Consider the following 20569-nt stretch of genomic DNA (forward strand, 5'->3'; position numbering starts at 1 on the left):
TATTTATTCATTTATTGACTTCTTTTTTTACTGGACCATAACCTCAAAACTCACAGAGGCTTTCTCCTTATTCTGACGGACGGATCCTCAGTACCTAAACAACATTACCAACGCATGGGAGGCAGTTCATAAATACTTGTCAAATGAATGAACAAAAACAATGAAATAAAGCTAGAGACAGAAATGGAACAAAAGCAAAAACAAAAGAGCCTAGAGAGAGTCTTTGCCAGAGTTTAAACATAAACACCATTGCTACTTTCAGGATCCACAAACATTGCTTTTTGCTTCTTTTTTTAAAAACACATTTTAGTACACTTTATTAGCAACAAGACAAAGTGGGAAATAGTTTATTCTTGACAAGACAAGGTGGAAAACAGTTTGTTCTTGAACTTTCCCCAAATCAGTGATTAGAAATTTTCCCTTTCTGTTACCCTCCTCAGCCTTCCATTCCACTCTACACCAGATTTGCTACAACCACATTTTCTTTCTCCAATTAAAAGGATGCTTCCTTTCTCTGATGGGAAAGTATCACATTGCACCGAGGTCCTTCTTGTCTCAGATTTGACCTGATTTCCTCATTTCTGCATTAAAAGCTTGCACGCCTCTGTGTACAGACGCAGTGAGACACAGAGCTAGCCTCTTAGAGGGCATCTTTGCATGGTTAGATAACAATTTGTACTTCTAAAACAGCTACAGAGGGCTTCAATACGTTGCAACAGAATACGTCATCATTCTGTGGGATCATAATCGTTGATTGGCGAGGAGGAGGAAACAAAATCTGACCTACCGAGGGTGGGATCATATTCCCAGATGAATCTTTTCGTCAGAAACCTCACCACAAGTGCTGTGGAAGAAAGGGAACAACATGTCAATCAAATTTGTTAATGTGCTAGCATTGTTATCTTTCTAAGGAAAGAGAAAAGGTCCATACAACTTCATGTGCAGTTAGTATTTCTTCAGAATATAAATCCAATAAAGTTAATAATGTTTACTTGGATATTTTTCCAATTTCACAGGTATAATGGTTTATTAGATTTATAATGCACTAATCAACAGCTTAGATTTGTTCCTTCAGTTACTGGGTTTAAAAAAATCACAACATGAAAATGCTCACATATAAAATTTTTACCAAAAATAGTGACTTTGAACACAGAATGTCACATTACAGGTGCCTAGAGTTTGAATACTGATGAGGATTGACAAAGGTGAGTTAAAAATGTGATAATGTTGATTGGAATGGAAAGAACACTAGCTGATACTTTACATTATGAACAGTAGATATACAACATTAAGGATTTTATTAAAAATTAGTGAAAGCTCACCAGGTAACACTGATGGGATTCTTACAGTCAGAGTCAAATTCTGGAACTGTGGGAGGCATTTTAATGAATGGTCACTTGAATTCTCCTCCCACCCCTGCGGGACAAGTACTATAGTCCCCTTTTCTTCTCTCCCTTCCCCTCCCCTCTGGCCTCCCCTTGCTCCCTTCTTCCTCCCCTCCCCCTCTCTTCCCCCTTCTTCATTCCCCCCTTCCCTCCCTTTCTTTTTCTTTTCCTTTCTTTTCTTTTCTTTTCTTTTCCTTTTTCCTTTCATTTCCTTTCTTTTTCTTTTCTTTTTTCTCTTCTTTTCTTTTTTTTCCAAATAAGAAAGCTGAAGTTTTGCAAGATTAACTGATTTAAGTGAGCCCATCTAGCAAGTTTTTGACAGTGTCAGGATTTGAGTCTAAGAAGTCTGTCTGTAGTGCCTGCAGTTTATGCATCGTACCAAGTATAAGTTCTGGGCCATCTAAATAATATTTCACTGGAGTTTGCACCAGAGAAAGAGAAGTGTTGAAACTTGTGGACCTTAAAATTTGGTGGAACATATGCGGACCATTTGCTTACACGTGTACTATAGTTGACAATAGTCAGCAGTGGTTTTTAATCTTAGGGAAATCTTTGAAGAGGGTATCATAGACACTTTAAAAATAGAATGAAATTATTGATTTTTTTTGCCTGGAAAAATGTGCATGCACACTAGTTAGCATATAGTGGCAGCAGCATCTGGAGCTCCCTACTGACCCTTGAAGGTATCCTCACTGTCCCACTGACCTTAACTAAATAATCATTATCTATTATGTTTTCTAATAAAAAAGCTATTAGTGGTTTTTATTTTTACTGAGACACTTTGATATAGTTGCCAAAAGATAATCGTTGAAGAAATAAAACTGGTTAGTTGAAGGTTACTGTCAGTCAATTATCACTTTCAGCTCCTACACCCATGTCTTATGAAAGACCCCAGTGCAAACTGCAAGGAGACCTTAGTAGGTCACACAGACACAGGCATCTGTGGCTTCACCCCGGTTACTAGAGACCGAAAATAGCAATGTTCTTTCTAATTACAGTGCATGAGGCTGGATTCAAGCCAAAGTATATACAAAGCCTGAAGCAGCAAGGCCGCCGACCCTATAATCCTTCCCACGGTGAGCACCCATGCAGTTGCAGCTACAGTTTCCAGTCAGTCACCATTCATGCTCCTGAGCTTGGGACTCTTTTTGCCTTGCATGTATGAACCATGTATGAATATCAGACAGATATTTTTCTCTTCCTTAAAAAATTATCAATGTTAGTAAACATAACTGCCCCTGGGATTCAAAGAATTCCATCTTTTTTAGAATGCCAAAAAGCATTTATCTGGCATCCTTAAGCAACGAGGTCTTAAAATTAAATTTTTTCTAGAACTGAATTTGATGCTCCCCAATGCGAAAACCATTTAAACTTTAATAATTTCTTAAAACTTTCACCCACTGCCTTTCAAAATCAAATATACTGAACATAATTGCATCATTTTTAATTGGTAGGTGTTTATGAGACATAATAATTGCATTTATCTTGGAGAACTGGTTCATATATATATCTCATATTTCTATCAACTTTACTTCGCCTTTCCCTCCTCACCTTCTCCTCTCCCACCATCTCCAGGACCTCTTACCACCTCTATAAAATCTACCCTCCTGTTTCTTACCATTTCTCTATTTTGCTTCTTAAGTTATTTACATAATTTAATCTGCCTCTTCCTAATAGGCAAAAATCACTTTTTAAACAATTTATCTAATGTGACATTTAACTTTCTATGCCTGATTTATTTCACATGACAGTATAGTCTCTAGAATTGCATCATTTGTAAATGTTTGGATCTTGCTGGATAAGAACCCATGATTCATGGTCTGTGCAGTTATGTAGCACTATTTTTTGAAGCCACAAAGTGAGTGTGGCAAAACAAATGTATAGTGTCAGAGTCTCTGACTTTTGAAAGTTTGTGAAGATGAGTTTTGTACAGATAAATATGTTTCTAACACATATAAAAGTATTTCTGACACATATCGGTCTTCTTTTGCTGTGATCACTGAAACTCCCCTTCACAATCCATCTATACATCAACTCTGTTACTTTTGTTATGCCAAAGGCTGATAAACCATATCAATAATCTTCGTACAATTTGTGAAATAGGGGAGGAAATTATTTCTGGGCTTAAACCTTAAGGAACTTCTTTTTTACTTTTTTTTTAATTTTATGGCAAAGAAGTAAAACGAAATTTCATGGAACCTCTTATATTGAAATAAACATGATCTGGTATTTGTTTTTGATAAGTTGTTCCTTCTGACTTCTGGGCTACTGGTTCAGTTTTCAGCTACACCAAATAACCTCGTTTCAGCAAATCAGTGGTGCTGGGGTTAATCCATGTAATCATCTAAACATTCTAAATGTTCTTTTAAGGAGACACACATAAATGCTCATTTTAACAATGGAATCATGGATTGGAAAATCAATCTATTCAAATGCATTAAAATACTTTGAAAAATTGACATTAGTTATATATTATTTGAAGATATGTTTTCATGTCTCAGGATAGCCATGGGAAAGACAAATGCATATATTTTTAGGTTTTCAATAATATTTTAGTTTAAAATTATTAAAGAATTTTTCCTCTGTCAACATGCTAAGCCTTTATTATTTAAATTGTGTCTAAATTGGGTAGATGACACTCATCATTTCCTGGTGAATTATAGAATGTCACCAGTCTTATTTGGGCCATGAGTTTTATTAAAATTTTATTACGGAATATGATTTTCATACGTGATATATCCTTCCACAGCTCACTTCCTCCACCCTGCGGCAGCCATTCCCTGGCTCCACATGTCAGTACTACTTTTGCTTCCTGCATGATGGGTCTGCTTCTCCTGAACCCCCACAGTACCCTTGATCAGCTCTCCACAAAGGAGCCAATGATTCTGTGGAAGCACAAACCATCTCCTGCCATGTATTTGTCCCAATTGGTCCCTGACCTCATGTTCTTCACCAAATACTTACCGAATGCCCACTCTGTGCTAGTTCTGTGCTAGGTGTTGCGAATAATCTAACTAACAATTCATACAGAGATCCCTGATGTTATAAGGCTTGTTTTCTACTAGGCAGAGGCAAATTAAAAATAGAAATAATAGCTAAATTATATAGTATGTAAAGGTAGTTAGTCCCTTGGGACTTAAAAAGAAAGGGCAGATTGGGCTGGGGATGTAGCCCAGTAGTAGAATACCTGCCTAGCATATGTGAGGACCTGGGTTCAACCTCCAGTACTGAAAAGCAAAAGAAAAAAGAAAAGAAAAGAAGGAAAGCAAGTAAGTAAGCAAGAGAGCAAGATAAGGGGGATTTGGCTTTGAAAGGCAAATTGTGAGAGCTGTTGTTTAAAATAAAGTGGCCAGCATAAGCCTCCTTTAGGAGATGGCATTTGAAAGGGAAGAGGGAAGACACCTGAGACAAGTGTTCCAGGCAGAGGGAATGGCAATGCCAAGGCTCTAAGGCAGGAATGTGTGCTTGGTATGCTTAAAGAACATCAATTAGGGAAGAGTGGCTAAAGCAACGTCAGCAACATTGAGTGTAATTAAAGATAGGCGATTTCCTGCCTCTGTCCTGCTGTGTACCCCTTAAACACCCTGCTAATACTACAATACTACCACTGGCTTATTACTACTTAATACTTATTCATACTACTACCACCACTACTAATAATAAGTTGGCTGACTTCCATATAGCATTAATATTGTTATTATTAATTGTGCATTATTTCTTTAGAATGCACATTTTATGAGTGCATGGAACCTGCTTTATTCAGTTTTGTGGTGTCTAAGCAGTTCCTGGCACGTGATAGACCAAGAAATATTTATTGGATACATGAAAAGATGTATCAGTCCATCTCATCAATTACTTGTCTTCAATAGCTAAATAATTAATCACACACTGAGAGAAGTAATTAAAAAAAAACCCAGGCTAGTTCAGCATAGAACCATGCCACCTTTCCAAAATTTTTCGCTTACAAAGATATATAAACATATCGTCTAAAATGCTTTATAATGGTTATTCAATTATCCTTACACAAATTATACACATTTTATCTGAATAGTTACTATAAAATTGATCTAATATGCTGGGAGAATTTTTTCTTTTGAAGTAAAATGGTGACATTTATAATCTTTACTTCTGCCAGAAGAAGTCTGATATAAAATCCTTTCCTCCTGAAGAGAAAGATTTGATCTATTTTGTTACTGACAGTTAATTTCTTACCCACTGCCTTAAAAAATCAGTACCTTTCCACTAAACAGGACAAACATGTCCAGTGGTTAACTTACAGAGGAACATTTTCCCCTTTTGTCTAATTCATAACTTTTTCATCATATGTGGTTCATTTTTAGTACTATTGGCACAAAAATTCAATGGTTATTAATGAAAGCTGGTTTCTAAAAAGAATGGAAAATTCAAAGTGAAGGAAATGTTTTAGAGCATTTAATGCAACCATTAAGTGGGATGATATTTTGTGCATAATTGAGAGCTCAAATGCAGATAGCTACATTCGAATAGCCAGGCTAGTTCTAAAGACGAGCAGATCTGGGCTGGTTGTTCCAAGTAATTCTTGATGTCATTTTAATGATGAAGAAGGCATCACAAATGCCAGCTTGAATGATCCAAATAATATGTGTAAATGAATTCAATTAGATGTGATCCATATACTAATTCTTTTAGAAAGAAATGAATTTTCCAAGGTAAATGAAAACTAGTACTGATATTCTTAAATTCTAAAATAAAAAAAGAAGAGCCATACCACAGATCTCTCAAATGCTGCTTGTAAGACTCATGCTAAAAATAAATTCTTGCTGTATCACTAATTTTCACTTATATAGTTCATAGAATAACCTAGTTAGCAGTGCATATCCTGCCATTACTGCCCTCCTCCGTCATTGTCCATACGTACAGCGATTGCTATACGGCATGTCTCTCCCCAAACTTCGTAGCGTCTAACAATAAATATCCATTATAGGGCACCAAAAAATACCATATACTCAACTGACTAGATTCAGTTGGTGGTATTAGATAAATCCAGCTGAACTTTTTAAAATAGCCAGGTTAAAATTTTTAACAGAGGGCTGAGGATATAGCTCAGTGGCACAGCACCTCCTTGGCAAGCACAAGGTCCTGAGTTTGACTCCTGGTACAAAAAAAAAAATTTAAAACAGGGAAAATAAATGTACTTCAGTTAAGACCCTTTCAAGGAACACTATTCATCAGCTAGTCATCTAGAGTGCCTTTTAAATTTTGCCCATAACTCTGATAACACACCCAAAGAAAACCCTAGCTTTAATTAAAGTTCTATGAATGCTTATCATTTCCTAATTCATTTAAGAAAAAAGTTATTATGAACCACTGATGTTAACTGATTTATGTTGTTTCCATATAGTTTTAAATTGCAATACCTGACAACTTTAACAAAATTTTAATAGCCTCCCATAACATTTAGTAAATTTAGGATAATTCTGTCATGAAGAATTTAAAATATTTTGTGAAGAACAAACAAAAATTCTTGTTACACACAAAAACATAAATACAATCTTTAGGGGTTAGGGTTAGAGCTTTTATTGCTTGTCATTTCAATTTTTTTCATTTTAATTTACAACCAAATGAATTAGAAGTATTAAAGCTTAATTCTACATGGAGAAATAAAGTTATACAATATTCTAAAAACGAAACTTCTAAAGTAAGGATACACTCAGGAGAGTACATCTTTTCCTTGCTTCTTCTTTGTTTCCACTTTATTATAGTAGTTAAAGTGTAATTATTTGATCTTAATGCCAGCAAAAACATGAAGCGAATGAACATATTACCAAGCCCACAGGGGTTGCGAAATCAGCACTAAATTGCTTTCAGTTGGAATTTTATGACCTATCGTTAAAATGTCATCAAAAATAAATCATATATTAAAAATAATGTAAAAGAAAAACAAGGAAGTTGAATATAACTTGAGAGTTGTCTTCTCACTCTAGTAAGTACAAACTTAAACAATATCATGAAAATTATATTGAAAAAAGTAGAAAAAAAAAGTGGCAATGTTACTATCATCCACCTTCATTTATCGAGTGTGTGTTGTTAGTTCAGGCAGCATTTTAGATTTTTGCATATATATCTTCACTGTTCACTTTCTTGTTGCATCAAATAGTTGGATAAGTATGAAAATTAAAGGTCAAATTGTTTCTATTTCTTTCTGAAATATGAGCCCCCTCCTCCTGACCTCAGGATCCACATTCTTTGAGTGTACCACCTTTACTCATTCAGTGTAACTCCTTTTAACAGGTGGGAAATTTGTACTAGGAAGCTTAGGGGTCTAAGTGGTAGGCTCTTCTATTGTTACTAAACCCTTAATGTAAAACATTTCACAGAGAATGCTATATGTACTTTACATATAGATACTTTTTACACACACATGCAATTCCATTTTGAAAGGAACACATCATCTAGTCTTCTCTACACAACTTTTGTTATGACAGAATCAAAACCACAGTGAAAATAAAACTGAGATGTCTCTAGGAAAAAGTAACTTTTCTACATGTACACTTCTGAACATTCATGATCTTCTCTTATTTCCTTAATGTGAAGCAATGACATCATTTCCCTAATTCTGTTATCCACAGTGTGTTATATATACACAAACAATGCAATTGTCCTCACAGTACTGTTTTAGCTTCATTTAGTTGGCTGTATGTTTCCTTTGCTGGTTGTTGTTGTAGTTTATTATCGTTATTATTATTATTGGACTAAGATCATCGCAGATGTGGGGTGCTCCTCAACTCCTTTCAGGGTGATTTTATTTTAATTTGGCCCCCTTTAAAATTCCACACTGGCTAATAACTGGTCACCATATTAAGTAACCAACACAGAATGCCAGTAAGTCAAGAAAAGAGTGAAATAAAAGACATATTTAGAAAGGGATAGAATCACAGATAATGTTGCTTTTCACCAGATGGCTGATCTACTGTTAGCAAATGATGAAACATCTCCAAAGATTTTCCTGGCCATTCAAAGTCACATCTCTGACATAAAAGTGTCATTTGTTTACTCTGTTATAGAAGGTGCTCAGATGCTTTGAAAATACTCATTTATATTCCTGTTTGTCTTATCAATTGCAAATATCTGCTTTGCTCATCTTTATTTCCAGTACTTGGTATAAGTGCCTGATACATGCTATATGATTGATACATATTTGGGAAATGAATCAGGAGAACATTAAAATGTGAATACATTATTTGGTCTCAATGTTACTATTGCAATTGATTTGTACTCTGGTGTGTTTATATTGTTTAAAAACATTCTTTTTTTAAAGTTTCTGCTTTATTATTATAAAAAGAATTAAAAAACAATAATAAAATACCAACAGCATAGACAAAAACAAAACAAAGCAAAAACAAAATAATGATACAGGGTTTCAAAACAAAATGATAGAGATTAAGAGTGGTTGTTATATTACATATTGTTATCTTCAATGAAATTGCTCAGATTCTCAGATGTAAGAATGCAAGTTGATCAAACCATTAAAGAGACTGTCTCAGATGAGGAAATACAAATGGCAAATAAATATATGAAAAAATGTTCAACACCATTGGTCATTTGAGAAATGCAAACTAAAAACATGTTCTTTCAGTGCTACTTCCATTTCTTGAAAACATATTGACCACTTCTCAGTTTTAATGCCTGTTTCAGATGCCCGTCTGGCCTGTCCACCTTGTGAACCCGAGGGATAAAGAAATGTTGGACCCAACATAACTCTTCTTATAGGCCAAAGAGAAACCACTCTCTCTGCCTTCACATGATCAGTCCTAAATTTAAGACTAATTCTTAAGTGGGTAAAAAGTTTCAGAGCAGTAAAAATTAGCTTACACCTTAGATTTGTGCAGAGTTTTATTGTGGGATAAACTAATTTTATAAACCTAAGTATTTGTTCATTAATCATATTAGCTGTTGATTTAAAATGTATATACACATATAAATCGCCATTAAACAGGATTTTACTTTCAGTGTCAGGGATTGAACCTAGGGCCTCCATTCTGAACCACACTCCAATCACTTTTTGTATTTTTTATCATGAGACAGATTCTCACTAAGTCACTAAATTTCCTAGGCTGGGCTCAAATTTGTGATCCTTCTGCCTTGGCCTCCCAGAATGCTAGGATTACAGACATGAAACACCAGTCCTGAGTAAGTTTAACTATGTTTATCATAACAACATAAAAGGGATTTCTGGGTTGTTAAATATCTAAAATGCAGTTAAGTATTTACTGGTGCTGACTCTGCTTATTTCTCATGTAAATTCTTAAAAGTAGCCATTAATGTTCCCTAGTTTACACATAAGAAACCTGAGCAGAAAGTAGAATAAACTTATCTATGTTTACGGAGCAGTTAAATTACAGAACTGAGGTTGAACTGAGCTTTGTTTACCTTAAAACATGCTTTTTCCAATGTACAATATTTACCACCACATTTTAATATATTTAGGGATATGATTTAATTCTTTATGGTTAAAATTTCTCTTTCCACATGAGCATACAATTCCTGGAGCAGAATGGTTTAAGAAGTGAATTTTTGGTTCATGACTAGCTTTCTTATTCTTAAACAGAGAAAATATCCATGATGAGAAACCATAGTAACACAGGTGAGAACATAAATTTCAAGAAGCAAAATCTTTAGGATAAGTCAGTTTTTTTTTGGTTTTCTCTTCAAAATGTCTTTAGGAATGTAAAAACAAGGAAAACAAAGAATCTAATGATGTAACTGTGAAGTATTGTGTGATAAGTAGTTGTCACCTCACTACTTTACTTAGTTATAGACAAGTTTGTTATTTCAACAACCAAATGAAAATGTCAAGAACTATTTCAAAAAATGAGAAAACCCACAAAGAAAATAAGACACAGTTCCTATTCTAGAGAATTTGAGACTTTCTCCCTTTCCATGGCTAAGGAAAAATAAAAAAAAGTTTATAAATTGAAATATTATCTGAATGCAGCTATGACAGCAAGCCACTTAGCATTATTCTTCTCCTTCTTCTTCTCCTCCTTCTCCTCTTCTTCTTCCTTCTCTTCCTCCTCCTCCTTCTCCTTCATCATGATGAGGTACTGGAGCTTGAACCCAGGGCCTTTACGCTGAGCTACGTCTTTATTGTCATTTTTTAATATGTACTTTGAGATACCAAATTACTAAGGTCCCGAGGCTGAGCTTGAACTTGTGTTCCTCTTGCCACAGTCCCCTTGAGTGCTGGGATGACAGGAGTGCACCACTGTATCCCACTGACCCCTCACATTCTCACTGCAGAGACTGAATCAAAGAAGAAGGAAAGATGGAGGAGAGCCTGACTCACGCTAATGCCTCCAAGTGAGCAAAATGTGTGTTTTCCAGTGGAGAAAATGTAATAGACAAACCTGGAGTAACACTGTCCTTAAAGGTTAATCCTGTCACTGCTTCTCCAGCTCAAAGATAACAAACCCGAGGGGCAACCTAAAGCAGGAGGTAGCTCAGTCTTCCCTTCTCTCCCTCACTCAGACCTCTGTGCATCTCCAAATTACATTGTTCTGTTGCCCGGTGCAACACTTCTGTTCCTTAATACTATATTCTTGGGTCTTTCTTCATCCACTTCCTAAGTAAACATCCTTTATCTCAGAGTATTCATTCCTCTCTTCTGTAACTGCTCTGGCCTCCTCCAGTACACATGAACCATTGTACCTTGGGGGAAGAAGAGGGTTATAAACACCCCAGCACTGGGACCTGGTCTAGTTTGCCCTTTAGAGGCCAAGATAACTCTTTGAAGCTGTGGCTGACCAGTTGTTGGTGACATGTGAGAGCAAGACTATGCCAATTTGGAATCTCAAGACCCCTTAGTCAAACGGGACTAAAGGCCATTTCTGAACTGAGAAGCTGTGTTGTAAGCCGATAGAAATAAGCTGGACAGGAAATGGGATGTCAAACAAAAAGACATCCTCAGAACTCTGTGACTGGAAATGTCAGACCTTCAGCAGAGAGCCTAAAAGCACTGCTGTGAGTGCAAACATCAGATTTCAGACGTATTTACTGATACGAAGGTTAATACTTTAGAAATGCCTTTCTATTTGGATGTCCTGCCAAGTCTTTCTCTCTTCTCTGTATGTGTTTCACACATTCATTTAATCAATAAATATCGATTGAGCACTGTGCAAAGCACCAAAAGAAAAAGGCTGGGAAGATTCCTCAGGTAGGATGTTAGAAATGACTGCAAATTAGAGCTAAATTGTGATCTCACTCTAGGATAAGGTGAAACTCACTAATTTAAGAGGAGCAGGTCATGCAGCCAGCAACCCTATTCAAAGGCCTACATAGAGGAGAGCCTCATTCAGCTAGGAATTCCATGTGGTCTGAGCAGGGTAAAGTAGTGCATGGGTGGATCTGTGTGTGGGCCAGGTTATAAGGATTTCTGCGTAAAGGAGCTCATGTGTAGGAGGAGAGCACTTAGGGCGCTGAGTAGAAGGATATCTGGTGTTGTTCTGGTCCAGAAATTTTCGCTAACTGGATATGGAGAGTGACAGGCAAGGATTAAAGCCAAAGTTCCCCATAGAATAAAGTCTGGATGTAGCATTATTATTTGAGCCAGAATATAATGGGTAAATGAGTTAAAAACAAGTAATGTTGAATGTATTGAACATTAGATATTCAGGAAAACATTAGGTTAGGAATTACCATCCATCTATCATCCATCCATCCATCTTTCCTTCCTTTATTTATTTTTCTATCCATTCTTTATCTTTCCATTCATCTATCATAGTCAATAAGATTTATTGAATATCTGTCATGTTTGTGTCAAGTACCATACCTGATACTGTTCCAGGGGCAGCTCCATCACACACTGAAGCCGAAAGGGGTGATTTTTACTAGAGTGTCACCTTCCAGTTTTTTGTAAATGGAATGAATACAGTTAAGATGTTCCAGGTAAATAACGTAAAGTAAGAGAAGATGATTTAGCTCAAAACTCGAGTTTTTCAGCTTCATTACATGGTGGCCTCTCCTACTGCCTGTGTTCTTTACCTAAACTCCTCAAAATTTCCAGCTGAACAACAACAAAAAACTTTAACAGATCAAATCAGAGCACAAAAACCTGTTTGTGGTTCAGTAGTTGTACTACGTGAAGCAGCCCCACTCCCCACTATGTATCACACTTGACCCTTTGCACTTCCTTGTGAAGGTCAAGATGAAGTGACATAAAAACCCTTAACACCCATAAAAAGAGAAATTCAGCAATTTAATGGAAATGTAAAGTGAATGCAACATAAAAATGTGTGTTTTATATTTCCAGAAGTTAAAATGAGAAGTGAATTAGTTCCAGATGGGGTCTAGGGACTGTTTTTACATTACTGTGTTTGTTTAAGCCTAAAGTTTTTGATTTGTCCTGCATTCTGACAAAAATACCACAAGGAGAAAGCCTTATGCAATAAATGTAAGTTCTCTGTGCAAAGCATTTCTTAGGAATAAGTGGTGTAATCTCCAAGAATTATTAGGAAATGGTTTTGTTTCTGAAAATGTAGCTAAAGAGTCTAGTTTCAATGTACCTGAAGTCCTAAAAATTAACTTATTTGGCTATGAAATGGTAAGGTTAGGGAGAATATGATACTGGCAGTTGGGCCATAGGATGATAATGTCAAGGGCAAGTGCAGAATCGTGATATAATTCCTGACACATTTAATAGTAAGGAGATTTGGGAACACTTAGAAAGAATGTAAAATCAAGAAAAATTTAAATTTCCAATTTAAAAACTCAACTCTTACAATCAAAAGACAATAGATTCTTCCACAGTTTCAGTTGAAAGGAGAAACAAGAGGACGTTAGTTTGAAATATGATAACAAACTGATGTAGTTTTGTCTTTATATCTTAAAGGTTAATAAGTCAAAAGCCACGTGTTCTCTGTCCAAGATTTCAAACCAGTTTTATATAAGCTGAAAATTATTATTTGTTTTACCCTGAGTGATGATTAAGAAAAAATTACTAAGGTTTCAAGTCAGAGCTTTTAATTTAGTAGTTTACAATTTGTTATATATGTTTATTAAAATATTATTTTAGTCCAAAACATCATGTTTAAACAGAACAAGCCATAATAGACTAAATATTATTTTAAGTTGTCAAGAGATTTGGTTATCAAAATTGGATTTTTAATTTTTTTTGGAACAGGAGGTGCATATGGTGTTAATGTTTAAAAAATTCGCCCCATGTTTTTATTACTAGAGCACATAAGAAATTGACAGCTGGAAGCATTCAGATTTTATTATGGGTATAAAAGTGATTCAGAGTGACTAAGTGTCCCAGGGAAGCAGAGGAATATTTTTGGTTTATTCCTCAGCGAGTGGCCTCTTATATAAAGGTCCCTGGATCTTAACAAGTTTGCTCCTCGTGCATATCCTCTGCTGCAGCTTGATCTTGCTTCCTGTCAGTGTGGGCACATATGGTTTTAATCGGCTTTGCCTACAGACTCTGTCCAGGGTGAGAGCCCTGCCACCAGGGAGTCTCCCTTAGCAGTTCCCGCTTTATTCCAGGGCGATCTTCGCAGCCCCTTGGAAAGATTTAAAAAGTCATTGCTTATATGGAGAACCAGAGGCTCCTGATATAAGGGTGTAGGTGAGAGGAAGAGTAGGCAAGTAGGCTGGAAAAGTACCTATATTCTGAAGAGTTTTTAAGATAAGCTAAGAAATTTCTAATTATACTTAACATGAAAGGAAGCCGTTAAGCCATTATAAGCAGAAAGATAATATATGCCCATCTATTAAAAAACCCCTAAACGTCACTGTATCTCATTGCCAAGGGGCGCTGGGGGAATGTAAAGAAGACAGGAGACAGAGGACTGATTAGAAAGCTGCTCCAGCATCACCGAAGGAGAAAAAAGTCAAAAGATGGTGGTTCCCTTCTCACTCCTACCCTTAGTAAATGTGTCAAATCATAACTAGAGATACACAGTACGAAGCCATCTCAGATGAGCTCCCTTCACTTTTTGACACTCACTTAGGGCTTGTTTTCATATCATTTCCTTGCTTGACAGCTTGTTTCTTTTAATTGCTGAATAGTCCACTGTACATCCCACAGTTCTTCTAACCCATAATTCCTTGACAGAACGTCTTGGTTGCTCCCAGTTTAGGACAGTTGTGTTTGGGTGGTAGACATTCACACACAGGTATCTGTGTAGGTGCAAGAGATCAAATTGCTTACGAGAATATTCAGTAGCTAAATTGCTGGATTCGGGTAAGACTACACTTAGCTTTATAAGAAATTGCCAAAGTGGGTGTATAATTTTTTGTTCCCACCAGTAACGAATGATAGTTTCTGTTGTTCCACATCCCTGTTAGCATTAAAATATAGCTTTGCCAGCTTGCTTATTGTCATTGTTATTTTGTTTTATTTTTGCCATTTTAATGAGTATATATTGGTATCTCATTGTTACTTTAACTTGCAGTTGTATAATGAGAAATTATGTTGGGAGTCTTTTATCTGGTTATTTGCACCTGGTGAAGTATTTGATCGATCTTTTCCCCTTTTAAAAAATATTTTTAGAGAAGTTTCAGGTTCAGAGCAAAATGATGAAATATAATTTCCATTTGCCTCTGTCCCTACACATTGTAGTGTCCCCTACAATTCAATCTCACCCCAGAATGATACATTTGTTACAACTGATGATCCTACATTAATACGCATCATTCTGATTTCACTGTCATAGTTGTGCATTCTATCTTGTAGTATAGCTCCACTGTATTCAATGTCCTCTATGTTCTTCTGCTTATTCATTGTTCCCCCCCATTAAAGCCTGGCAACCACTGATTTTTTTTTCACTTTCTTCAAAGTTTCCCTATTCCAGCATGTCATACAGTTGGATCATACAGCGTGGAGCTTTTCCAGATTTGCTTCTTTCACTTAGTAGTATGCACTTAAAGTTCTTCCATGTCTGTTCATGGCTTTGTAGAACACTGTTTCTCGTACTGAATAACGTAGTCGGATGAACCATAGTTTATTTGTTCATTCACCTACTGAGGGACACCTTTGTTGCTTCCAAGGTTTGGCAATTATGAATAGAGCTGCTGCAAATTTCATGGTGCAGATTTTGCAGCTGAACAAAATGTTCAACTTATTTGAGTAAATATGATTGAACAGCATATTTTGTTTTGTAAGATACTGCCAAACTGCCTTCTGGTTTTGCACTCCCAGCATTGAATGAGTGTTCCTATTGTTCCACATGGTCACCAGCATTTGGTTATTGGTCTGTGTTGCGAATTTTGACCATTCTAGTAGGTGTGTAGTGGTCTGTCGCGGTTTTTTTCCTTTATAGCTCTATAATAATATGTGACCTTGACCATATTTTCATATCATTACATGGCATCTGTATATATTCCTTGATGAGATATCTGTTTGTATCTCTTCCTCAATTTTAAGTCAGATTGTATATTTTCATATTGTTGAGTTTTAAAAATTCTTTGCATTTTTGCATGAATCCATTATCAAAAGGGTATTTGGCAAATACTTTCCCCCACTCTGTGATTTGTCATCTACTTCTCTTGAAAGTGTTTTTCATAGAGAAGTTACCACCGAAGTCCAACTTACCAAATCTTTTTTTTAATGGATATCTCTTTTGATATTACTTCTAAAAAGTCATTTCTAAAAGAGTACCTACACTTCCTCCTATATGATTATCTAAAAATGTTACAGTTTTCCACTTTACGACGATGATCGATTTTCAAGTGATATTTGTAGAACATACATTTGTGTGTTTAGATTATTTACTTGTTTATTTGTTGGCTTGTTTCTTTCTCGCTTTAGGACATCCACTTGTTGTAGTATCCAGTTGTTAATAAAACTCTTCTTTCCCCTTTAAGTTGCCTTTGCTCCTTGACCAAAGCTCAGCTGATATCTGTGTCTGTCAGTCTATGAGTTCTTTGTTGTTTTGCTGACCTATGTTTCTTTTCTTTCCCTTCAATACCATGCTGGATTATTGCTATAAGTAAACCTTGATGTTGGTAGATTCAGTGATGGAGTTCATTCCTCTTTAATATTGTATTGGTTATTTAGGTCTTTCAATTTTCCATATAAACTTTGCAAATAGGCTGTTGATATCTATAAAATAACTTGTTGAGATTTTACAAGAATTGCATTGAATCTATAGATCAGGTTAAGAAGCATTGAAATTTTACAAATTGACTCTTCTCATCCCTGAACATCGAGTATCATTCCATTTAGATATTCTTTGATTTCTTTCATCAGAGTTTTATAATTTATCTCATAAAGATGTGGTCTATGTTTTGTTAGATTCACACCTTAGCATTCCATTTTCTTTATGCTGTTTTAAATAATACTGTGTTTAATTTCAAATTGCCTTGCTGATATATTAAAATGCACTTTAATATAGTTATCTTGACTCTTATAACCTTTCTATAATTGTTTATTTATTCCAGAGGTCTTGCACTGATTCAGGGCGATTTTTAAAGTTAGACAATCCTGTCAACTCTGAACAACCCTTCGCAATCTTATTACCTTTATTAGGTTTTCTGAAATTAATACACCAGCTAAGACTTCTGGTGGAATTCTGAGTAGGAGTGATACAAGTGATATTCTTTCCTAATTCCTGATCTTACCAGGAAAACATGTAGTCACTCACCCACTGGTACCCAGTATTAGCTTCGTATTATTTGTGTCTCTTCTTTATTCCTAATTTACTGAGTGAATTAGTGTTAGATGTTGTCAAATAATTCTGTGCCAATAAATATAATCATCTGACTTTTCTTGTTTGGACTATTGATGTGATAAATCACAGTAACTGCTCTTTTACATTTTGTTTTTAATTGACATAATTGTATGTAATTATGGCTTACAGTGTGATACTTTGAAACATCTATTATTTCTTTGTGGTGAGAACATTTAAAATCTTTTCTATTGAATGTGGAATCAGACTGGCATATTGCAATTAGGTCTACTTGTGCATGATGTATAATTTTTTTACACATTGTTTGATTAAACTTACTAATATTTGTGGAGAATGTTTGCATCTACGTTCATGAGAGATACAGGTTTGCAGGTTTCTGTTCCAATAACACCTTTGTCTATTTTGGTATTAGGTTACTACTACATTATAGGATGAGTTAGGGTGTGCTTCCTTTGTTTCTGTTTTGTGGAAGGAATAATAGGGAATTGTAGAAAATAGTATCTATTTTTCCTGAAATATTTGGTAAAATTCAGCAGTGCAACTGTTGGTCTGCTTTGTTTTTTGAAAGGCATTGTGGACTTAATATTTGTGTTTCTCAAAAATTAATATGCAGAAAAACAAACCTTCACAATGAAGGCTTTTAGGATACATAGGTTATAAGGGTGGATCCTTTAGGAAAATGATTCATGCCTTTGCAAAAGAGGCCCCTTTTCAAAAGAGACACCTCTGTCTACTTTTTCTCCCTTGTAAGGATAAGAAAGAGATAGACCTTAAAGAGGGTCCGTACCAGACATCCAATCTGCCAGCACCCAGTCTTGACTCATCAAAATCAAGAACTGTGAGAAATAAATGTATGTTGATTAACCCATCAATCTATGGTATTTGCTTATAGCAGCCTCAACTAAGAATATTATTGATTATTAATTAACTTTCAAGTTCTTTAATAGATGTAGTTATCTATTATTATCTATTCAGTTATCTATTTCCCACTTTGTTTTAGTGATTTGTATCTTTAAAGGAATTGGACTTCTTCTAAATTCTCAAATCTATGGGAATGAAGCTTTTATGGCAATCTTTCATTGCATTTTTAATGTTCATAAGTTACTACAAGTTCTGATGTTAATTTGGTTCTTTTCTTTTTCCCATTGTTTAGCCTAACTAGAGATTTATCGATTTTATTGATTTGCAAAGAACCACCTTTTATTTTTACATACTTTATTGATTTGTTTTATTTCATTGATTTATTTCCTGACTTTTATTACATCCTTTTCATGCTTGCTTTGATTGTCCTCCTTTCTCTAGTTTTCAAAATTAGAGGCTTAGATTATTCATTTTAGATTGTTTTATTCACTAATATATTCATCTCATGCTTTTAAACAGTCCTGTAAACTGCATAGCATACATTTTGATAAAGTATATTTTTATTTTCATTTGGTTCAAAATATTTCTAAATCATTATTATTTTTTATTTTTTTGTGTTTGTGTTTGAGACAGGGTCTCACTATGCAGTTCAGGCTTGAACTCACTTTATATTCTAGGCTAGTCTTTACCTCAGAATGATCCTCCTGCCTCAGCCTCCCAAGTGCTGGGATTAGAGGTGTGTGCCACCACACTTGACTCTAAATTATTTTTTGAGACTTCTATGGTCTTTGCTATTTAGAAATACTTTGTTTAATCTTCACATATTTGAAGATTTCCCAACTTTCTGTTATTGATTTCTAGGTTAATTTCATTGTGGTCTAAAGACATACTTGGCATGATTTGTACTCTTTGAAATTTGTTGATACCTTTTATGGCCTAAAATGTGGCCTACAGTGGTGAATATTTCATGTGAACTTGAAAAGAATGTGTATTTTACAATGGTTGCATAAAATTTTCTATAAATGTCAATTAGGTCAAGTTGATTGATTGTGTTGTTCAGATCAACTATATCCTTCCTGATTTTCTCCTGCCTTATTGGTCTATCAATTACTACAAGTAGCATGATATATTCTCCAGTCACAGTAGTGGATTTGTCTATTTCTCCTGCTAGTTTGTCTTATATATTTGAGTGCGCAGTTAGGTACACATTAAGAATGTTATGTCTTCTTAGAGAATTAACTAGTTTATCATTTTGTCATGCTTTTCTCTCTCAGTCTGCTATAAAAAAACAACCAAAACCTGGGTATCTCATACACAGCAACCTTTCATTTCTTATAATTCTAAAGGCTGAGAAGTCTAAGATCAAAGTGATAGGAGATTCATTGTCTGGGTAGGGCCCCCTTCCTAGTTATTAGATGATATTTTTTACTGCTTCTTCACTCTGCAGAAGAAAGTATCCAGCTCTCTGATGTCTTCTAATTATGAGGGTACCAAACCCAATTATGAAGGCTCTATTCTAATGATCTTAATCATCTTTCCACCCCCAAAAAGGCCTCATTTTCTAGTACCTTAAGATTTAGTACTCAGGTGGTAATTTGGGGGAGACACAAACATTTAAACTATAATGTCTTCTTTATTCCTCATATTTTTTCCACATTCTTCTTTGTTTTTAATTATTATAGCTACTTTAGGTTCCTTTTCACTAGTGTTGGCATGTTATCTCTTTCTCAATTCATTTACTTTTAACCTGTATCTTTAAAGAATGGGGATTTTTCTCCTGTCTACTTAATTCGCTCTTTTTAGTTGGTGTGTGACTACCATTCATATGTGAAGCGATCATACACAGAATTGAATTAATATCTACTATGTTTCTAATTGTTTTCTTCTGTTTAAATTGTTTTTTACTTCTTTTTCTATTTTTACTTCTCTTTATGGATTTTTTAGTTTGAATTGAACGTTTCATATTACTCTATTTTTTGTCTTCTCAGCATATAGATTATGGTCTTTTCTAAAGAAATTGGTGTTTTTCCTAGAGTTTGTCATATACATTTATAACTCATCTAAGTCTGTTTTGAATGGTAATATGTTACTTCACAGGTAGTGTAGAATATTCCCTATACCCCTCTCCTGTCTCTTTCACTTCTGTCATTCATTTCATTTATCCATATGCTTTGATCGCTCAACATACTATTCCCATTACATGAACAACTGTTATGTATCAGGTCATTCAAAAAACAAAAAACCCACAAAGGACCTTTCATTTTACCTTCCTGTATTTCTTCTCTATTTTTCCTTTTTTATGTAAATTTGAGTTTCTGACCTATATAACTTTTCTTCTCCATGAAGCATATTGATTTGTTTTCACTTCTTATAGGACAGATATGCTAGTGATGAATTCTGTCAACATTTTTTTCTGACCAAATTGTTACTTTTTTTCACCCTGGGGATTGAACCCTGGGCCTTGTACATGCTAGATAAGTGTTCTAACACTGAGCTACATCCTCAGCCTCTGTTTGTTTTTTTTATGTTAAGACAGGGACTCACTAAATTTCTCAACCTGGCTTTGAACTTTCAGTCTTCCGACTTCGGCCTCTCCGGTAGCTGGGATTTTGATGTGTGCCAGTCTAGGTGATTGTAGATCTACAGATTACTCATCTA

General features: G+C 35.2%; 1 protein-coding gene across 2 annotated transcripts in view; it reads right to left on the minus strand.

Moving 5' to 3' along the window:
* Rerg (RAS-like, estrogen-regulated, growth inhibitor) overlaps positions 1 to 20569 on the minus strand; it is a 115156-nt gene that overhangs the window by 11676 nt on the left and 82911 nt on the right. For both annotated transcript variants that reach the window (XM_005379016.2, XM_013511678.1), the window contains exon 3: positions 788 to 844. In XM_005379016.2, coding sequence (XP_005379073.1) covers positions 788 to 844 — 57 coding nt within the window. The remainder of the gene's footprint in view (positions 1 to 787; positions 845 to 20569) is intronic.

This window comes from Chinchilla lanigera, unplaced genomic scaffold (assembly GCF_000276665.1).
Source record: "Chinchilla lanigera isolate Chin_1 unplaced genomic scaffold, ChiLan1.0 scaffold00012, whole genome shotgun sequence".
NCBI classification, from domain to species: Eukaryota; Metazoa; Chordata; class Mammalia; order Rodentia; family Chinchillidae; genus Chinchilla; species Chinchilla lanigera.